Source organism: Colobus angolensis, unplaced genomic scaffold, assembly GCF_000951035.1.
Source record: "Colobus angolensis palliatus isolate OR3802 unplaced genomic scaffold, Cang.pa_1.0 Scaffold477, whole genome shotgun sequence".
NCBI classification, from domain to species: Eukaryota; Metazoa; Chordata; class Mammalia; order Primates; family Cercopithecidae; genus Colobus; species Colobus angolensis.
The window spans coordinates 185549-193513 of record NW_012118232.1 but is presented as its reverse complement, the minus strand read 5'-3'; the positions used below and the strand labels follow the sequence as shown (position 1 = coordinate 193513).

General features: G+C 55.1%; 1 protein-coding gene across 3 annotated transcripts in view; it reads left to right on the top strand.

Annotated features, from left to right (window-relative positions):
• The window catches only part of POC1A (POC1 centriolar protein A), an 82473-nt gene extending 77822 nt beyond the window's left edge, over positions 1-4651 (top strand). For all 3 annotated transcript variants that reach the window (XM_011958836.1, XM_011958833.1, XM_011958834.1), the window contains one exon: positions 3897-4651. In XM_011958836.1, the coding sequence (XP_011814226.1) occupies positions 3897-3995 (99 nt within the window). In that variant the 3' untranslated portion in view covers positions 3996-4651. The remainder of the gene's footprint in view (positions 1-3896) is intronic.
• The last annotated feature ends 3314 nt before the right edge of the window (positions 4652-7965 follow it).

Here is a 7965-nt window from a genome sequence, read left to right as displayed (position 1 = left end):
ATTTCCATTATGGGGGAACCCCTTCCTTCGCCTTGTAGAGGGAAGGCACACCAGCAGGGTGAGAGGCAGTGTGATCAAGGAGCTGTTTGGAAGGTCAGCACTCATTTGCCCTTGAATAAATGAAAGTCGAGGCTGCCAGGCGATGGAGTGTGGACCCAGGGAGGCCGCAGAGGTGTTTGCCTGCAGAGCACTCCCCCTCACCCTCCAGGGCAGGTGTGGCCTTGTCTCCAGCCTGGTGAGGACAGGCGCTGTGTAGCAGGAGAATTCCCGGGGTGGACGGAGCATGAGGCAAAGAGAGCGGCCTGCTTGGCTGGGCCCCGCTGGGAGTTGGGCCACTAGGCAGCAGGCAGGAACAGCAGTGGCCTGTGTACACCGAGGTAGCACATATTTTCTGAACCCTCGCATGGGGATGTGCTTACTTTTTGTTCTGAACCGACAGGTAAAGATACATTCTGTTTTTTTTTTTTTTTTTTTTTTTTGAGACGGAGTCTCGCTCTGCCGCCCAGGCTGGAGTGCTGTGGCCGGATCTCAGCTCACTGCAAACTCCGCCTCCCGGGTTCACGCCATTCTCCTGCCTCAGCCTCCCGAGTAGCTGGGACTACAGGCGACCGCCACCTCGCCCGACTAATTTTTTGTATTTTTTTAGTAGAGACGGGGTTTCACCGTGTTAGCCAGGATGGTCTCGATCTCCTGACCTTGTGATCCGCCCGTCTCGGCCTCCCAAAGTGCTGGGATTACAGGCTTGAGCCACCGCGCCCAGCCAAGATACATTCTGAACAAGGCCACATGATATGGCTCCAAACCGGTCTGTGCCAGGGATGCCCCCCCCACACCCCCTCTGCCATCTCAGATGTTCTCCTGCCCTCCTCCCACAGCTCCTGTGCAGCTGGGGAAGCACAGTGGCACTGTGGTGGCCTGTCCTGGCTGCTCTGGGCCTGTGGCCCAGACAGACTCCCTGCAGGTGGCCTGCCAGCCCTCCCACCTGTGTGTGCCACCAGCCCTGAGTATGTCTTCACTTTACCACTTGGATGCCCAGTGGGACATTTCCATTATGGGGGAACCCCTTCCTTCGCCTTGTAGAGGGAAGGCACACCAGCAGCATTTGAGATTTCTCTGTTTCAGCCAGGCGTGGTGGCTCATGCCTGTAATCCCAACACTTTGGGAGGCCGAGGCGGGCAGATCACGAAGTCAGGAGATCGAGACCACGGTGAAACCCTGCCTCTACTAAAAATACAAAAATATTAGCCAGGCACGGTGGCGGGCGCCTGTAGTCCCAGCTACTTGGGAGGCTGAGGCAGGAGAATGGCGTAAACCCAGGAGGCGGAGCTTGCAGTGAGCCGAGATCGCACCACTACACTCCAACCTGGGCGACAGAACCAGACTCCGTCTCAAAAAAAAAAAAAAAGATTTCCATGTTTCACTTTCTATAAGGAGTCACCATTTTCTGTGAAAATGAGGCCCTGTGCTTTATTAAGATAATTTGATTTTTAAGAAAAAGATAAAAAATTTCAAGAAAGTAGGATTTTTTTTTTTTTTTTAACTATATGGAGCAGAGAATGCCAGACAGCACTCTAGTGTACAGAAATCCAAAAAGCATCCTGCTCTCCCAGGCCTTCTCCTGGCTCAGAGTGGGGGCAGCTGGGATCACATGTGCTGGGAAGGGCCTGGTGGACTTCTTTCTCCCTGATGGTGGCCACCACCCGGCACCTTAGCAGAGAAGGAACAGGGGAAGCTGAGACCAAGCACAGAGATGACACAGCTCCTCTGAAGCTAGGCTGGAGGGGGAGAAACTGCCTCGAGGGGCACTGGACCTCGTAAAAAGCCTGTTTGTCTACTATGCTGTGAAGTGATCCTCAAAGCTCTGAGTGGAAGGCCTCAACGGGGTGGCACCTTCATGCAGGGGGCTGGTTGTGAAACAGGTGATGCTTCTCTTTTCAAATAATTTAGACACATTTAGTGGTCACATTCCTACTGAGCTGAAGTATGGGCCCCCTATGGAACTAAGTGGAGGCCTCCGTATTGACGTTGGCCCAACACCTCGCACACGTTTTCTGGGCCCACTATCCACGTTTGCAAACTGAGTTCTTGTGAAAAGTTTGAAAAAAAATAATAAAGGCAGAAGAGGAAAAACAGGCTCCTCTGCTGTGGCCTTGAGTTTGGGGCCATCGGAAAAAGTCTGGATGAAGAATGATTTTGGCCCTGTGAGTTTCACAGCAGCCAGTGGAAACTTCCAGGAATGCTGCCCCAGGCCAGCCGGGGGCTGTTTCCGCCGCCACTTTTATGAGCTACAGACCCCCTCCCTGGCTGGCTGGCTGGCCAGCACAGGGGGAATGTGATGGTCTCTTTCAGCTCAGCTCTGCCTCTCAGGGTGCAGTTTGTGTTCCATGGGCAGCATTTTTCTAGGCTCTGTCCAGTGACAGAGGGTTCAGAGCCCTCACAGCCCAGATTGGCTCGTTTAGAAGGGGCCAGCCACCAGGCGGAGCACCCTCCACAGCAGCTGACATCCATGTGGGACGCTGCAAGAATTTATAGCAGCCTTAGAGGGGAAACTCCCTCCTAAAATGTTTCAATGTTATATTAAATGTATGAAAGAAAGTTTTCTTTCCACTGGACCAAGGCCCAGGACTTCATGGAGCCCCAGGGAAGGGGGCAAAACCGCTTGGGAAAGCACACAGGTGAGGTTAATCTGACCCTCCTGATGCCTATGGGCTGCATGGTATCAGAGTCAAGGCTGCCATACTCACATGGGCTCATCCAGTGGCCGGCGGGGGCCTGGCATACAGTAAGGCACTCAGCCAACCCTAAAGAGGGAAGTGAAATGACGCCAGAGGTGTCATGGCCAGCATGGTCCAACTGTGCAAGTGATGAGTGGGGCAGGCTTGCTCTGGTCCAGCCCCTCTTTGGGGAGCATGCAGGTTACCAGACAGTGCTGCCCCTCTGCTGACTCTGTTCAAAGCCAGAGGAGGAGGGCAGCTTTTCCCAGCCTGTCTGGGAGCTATGTCTGCAAGACTGGCCCTGGCCCATGAAGCACACGCAGCTCCAGCAGCTGGGGGCCTTTGTCAGGCTAGGCAGGCAGGTCTGCAGGTGAGCCATTGTGCTGGGTGTATAAGAGAGGCCAGGAGAGCAAGGTCCCAGCTTCAGGAAGGCAGCATGACAACAAGCACCGTCAGGGTGAGCAACTGCTGGGCTGCTGAGTTACCTAAGCCATGAGCTTGGTTGTCCTTCACACTGGGAGGAGAAAGTGGGCTCAGAGAGATGAAATTGTCATGGCCTGTGATTGCCCTGGGCTGAAGTCCCAGATGACATAACCTATAGTAGTCCTCATTGGACTTGGACAGACAGAGACCCTCCTGGGATTAGGGGACTCACCTCCCTGCTTTTGTCCCCTGCCAGCCTGGGAGGCTCTTCCAGGTGTGAGGAGAAGGACCCAAGGGAGTGCCATCATTTGTGGGTGCAGTTTTCTCACCTCTGGAGTGGAGGTGGTTGATGGTCTCCAGTTGTTTATGGACAGTGCCTGGCTCAGACAAGGAAGCTGGTTTTGCCCCAGAAGTCCAATCTAAATGCCAGGCCACCAGGGTGGGGGGTTCCTGACCCCTTGGTTCTCGAGAAATGACCAAAGGCTGTGGGACCTGCCATCGCGTTTCCCTCACTGTGTCCCCACCCCCTGCCCACAAACATCAGAGATCAGCCATCCAGAGCCAGGAGAAGCAGACGTAAAGGCAAGGGCTGTCCCAATAGCACCAGAGACAAGGGGCCTGGCAGAACCCCTGGGTGGAAAGAGCCAGCTGGCATTTGGGCAGTGGCTGAGGCAGCCAAGTGGGGACTGGCCAAGGAGGGTCCCTAGAGCAGCCTGGTGGCCCTTCCGTGTTCTGACCCAACCACTGTTTATTTTGCAGACAGTCTCCATCCTGGAGCAGCGGTTGACACTGACAGAAGACAAGCTGAAGCAGTGTCTGGAGAACCAGCAGCTAATCATGCAGAGAGCAACACTATGATCAGGGGAGCAACAATCAGGAGCTCAGCTGATTTGCGGGTGGCAGGCCAGGGATTTGTACCGTGGGACTTGGGTAAATAAAGGGAACTGAACTCTGTGGGAATCACATCCATACCGGAGCCCTGGATTTTTGCAGTTCTGCCCTCCACCTTGCTATCTGCACCAGGAGGCTCTCCACCTGGCAGCCAGAGGTCCCCAGTGGGCCGGGCTCACACACAAATGATGCTTCAGACCCGACTGAGAGGACCACATTTTCCTTAATGTAAAGGAGCCACTTGAAAATGCCTGCTCCCTGGGGGTCCTGAGACTGTGGCTCCCCCTCTGGAGGAGGTGGCCCCACGATGCCTTGATTTTCACTCATCATTTGGACACGTGATTGGCTTTTGCCACCCCTGCCATGGCGTAGAAATTGACTGCACATTGATTGGATGAGCCGGGGGTTTTCTCTCAATCTGACTAAAGGCCCAAAGTAGGCCCATCTGAGTCAGGTTTGTCGGGAACAAGCCCTCTCGAGCGGGTGGTGGCTTTCAGTGGCCCTGATTTCTGTTCCACACGTGTTCACTGGAGCCAGGTGGCTTCCTCCTCCTTGTGTGAGTGAGAGCACAGGAATCTCAAAATTAAACGTGACTTCATTGCACTTGTTGCAGGAGTGGCTTATGCTGGATGATACTTAATCAATCTTCCCATCCCCAGGGCCCAAACAGAATGAGAATGGTGACTTGGGAGGGCCTCTGCCAGGATTGCCTCTGAGGCCAGGACACCCCCGTTTTCAGCTGTTCAGGGTGTCAGGGAACAAGGGCAGTCAGAGCCCTTGCATGCACCCACCTCCCCCTGGCTGGCCCCCACTGACTGCTTCTGTTGGGACTTGGAGGCTTCAGGCACCGGAGTTTCCGTTTGCTCCGGAGGGCTTCCATAGGCTCCTACCTCTGCCCCCGTGCTGGGGAAGCCAGGGCAAGTGTTTTCCTTGTGTCTGTGTGTCGCCCGTGCCTTCCATCTTCGACTTCTTGGGCTTAGCCAGCCAAGGAGGTCTTTATCCTCAAACACACCTGCTCTGCCCTGGGGAATGGGAGGTGGTGGTAGATCTTCCCAGGAACTGTCAGTACCACGTGGTCAGTGGGTTTCCAGCCTCTGCAGCCTTTAGGTGGAAGCAGAGCCTTCATGCCTCAGAGCCTGGACTGACAAGAGGGCAGCTGTGTTGAGTCCTGATGAACAACAAGGACAGGGACGCTTTCTCTGGCCTACATTGGGGTAGGAGGGAGCTTCCTGTTGCCAGCTGTGTGACCTCAACATTGTGACCTAACCTCTCTGAATCTTGGGTTCTTATTGTGTGAAGTGGTTGTGATACCGTCCTCTGGTGACAAGGTATGCGATGCACTGTGCTCAGTGCAGAGCAGGTGTTCAAGAGAAGCCCATCACTCCCCATCCCCACCAGTCCCACTGGATCGACAGGGCATGCCATCAACACCATACTCCCCCTGCACTGTCAATGGGAAGAAGCTGCGGGCTCAGGGTGCTCTGGCAACTGCTAGGACCTGCCGCACTTTTCCCACGCGGCCCTGCTGGTGTGTGGAAGAGCCTGGCAGGTCTGCTGGTTCATGCTGACAGGTAAGTCTCTTGGCTACCTCAGGAGGCTTTGAAGGAGAGTCTGGGCAACTGCAGGTCAGCCTGCTCAGAGGAGGTGCAACTTGTGGAGCCAGCCGTGTAGGTTCCCTCCCATGCCAGCCCTCCTGCCACCGGACCAGCACTGGGCTGCCTATTGTGGCTTCTGGACCTGGGCTTGGACCTACCATGGGTGGAGACTGATGATTTGAGCAATCAGCCCAGGGCAAGGTCATCTCCAGAGACAGATGATGGCCCCTCACTGGGGGCAGCAGGACATGCACAGGGTCTCCAAGGCGTCCTATGGCAGCTCTTGCTGTCAGGCCAGACCTAAGTTGCCGTCACCCCTGTCTTCAGTTTACACCAGGATCGAGTTTGGAATCTCTCTGTGAAATCCACCTTTCTCTGCTGGAGGACATGTGGAGTTGAGGGAGGTGGTCTCAGGGGTAGTGGTGTGGTATTTGTCCCTGATTGTTGACTGCCAGTGGAAGCTCCACTGGTTACTAGATGTAAGGGGTCAGGAAGAAGGACTTGCCCCCACACACTTCTTGTAGTATGATAGCAGCGTGTCCTGGGACAGCCTGACGTGGGCTGTCCAGATAGAAATAGGCCAGAGCCAGGGCCAAGCTTGAATAGGCCCATGCTCAAGCCCCACGGACTGTCGGAGGGCTCTGCTAGAGTGGTCTGGGTGTCCATGCCCACACCCCTCCCTTGATGGAGTCATCAGCCAGACCTGGAATTTGGGGGCAGGATGTTCTTCTTGGAATGCTGCTCTTTAAAACAGGACAGGCCGGACGCAGCAGCTCACACCTGTAATCCCAGCACTTTGGGAGGCCGAGGCGGGCGGATCACTTGAGGCCAGGAGCTCAAGACCAGCCTGGCCAACATGGAGAAACCCCGTCTCTACTAAAAATACAAAAATTAGCCGGGCATGGTGGCTCCCACCTGTAATCCCAGCTACTCAGAAGGCTGAGGCAGGAGAATTGCTTGAACCTAGGAGGCGGAGTGGAGTTTGCAGTGAGCCAAGATCATGCCACTGCACTCCAGCCTGGGGGACACAGCAAATCTCCGTCCCCCAGAGAAAAACAGAAAAACAGCACAGAGACTGCCTCCACCAAGCCAGGCGTCAATGTGTATCACCATGCTGAGGGCAGGGCTGGGGGTGGGGCGGGCGCTAAGGCTATCACCTGGGGCCTGAGTTCTTCTTGAGTTCCTTTTCTTGCTCATGGGAGGCTTGACTCAGGGCCTCACTGCTCTGAGTGAGAATCTGAGGGGAGGGAAACGGGGGTCCTAGGCAGCTGTGACCGCTGTGGGCACTGTCCCTCTAGCCTCAGTTCTGTACTCCCACCCCCTTCCCATGCAGACGCTGCAGGCCTCCTGAGCTGCACACCACACTGCCTGGGAGCCTTGCTCATAGGCAGCAAGGAATGTGGGGCCTGGGTGGGCTTGAGGTGGCTTGGGGAGGTGTAGGGGCCACATGACAGAGCCTTTCTTGCAGAATCTCCCTATGCGACACTCTGCCAGCCCTACCCGATGGCTCCCTGTAGTTGGGGCTGCTACTGATCCCCCACTCTTGCTGCCAAGCACAAAAGCAGCCCTTCTGGAAATGCAAATGGCTCGGCTCAGCCGTCATCTCTCCTAATTTTGGATTTGGTAACAGCTCTCAGAAACCAAATTGCAGGAATCTCTTTTTTGTTAGGAAGATGAAGTTAGGTTAGCAGTTTTGTCAGTAAGTGCATATCAGCAGCAATTCCCCATCATTCACCTCCCCAACCCCTTCATGCCCTAATTTTCCCAATGTGAAATAAAAGAATAGATGTCTATGACTTAAACTGCAACCAGCTGCCTACCATTGTCCAGTTTCTGTGGGTTCTAGGGATGAACCTGCACTTCTTGCTGGAGAAGCTGAGAGGTGGCCGGGATGACCAAGGCAGGCAGCTCCCAGGTAAAAGCCACCAAGTCCAGCCCCGGCCTGTAGCAAAGCCTTTCCACCTCTCACCCAAGTCACCACACCCTAGGAGCACCTGACAGTCTGTGTCAAGGGGTTGCCACAGGCCTGTGGTCACCTAGCCACCCACTTCAGAGACTCAGGTAGCACATGCCAGCCTGCTGTGGGAACTTGGCCATCCTGCCACCCAGCACAGTCCTTGGACTTCTGTCCTGTGATTTGTTTGCTGCAGCATCGTGATTTCTCAGTGGTGGGTGGGGAGTGCTCTGTGGGGCAAGGGCAGAGTGGTGAGGTCAGGAGGCCCCCAACCCATGGCCCAGGTCCAAACCCTGGCTCTCACCAACTAGTTTTGTGATCTTTTTGGGCCTCTGTACAATAGTGCTTGTGTCACTGGGCACTCACTACAGTGGCTGGCGCAAGTAAG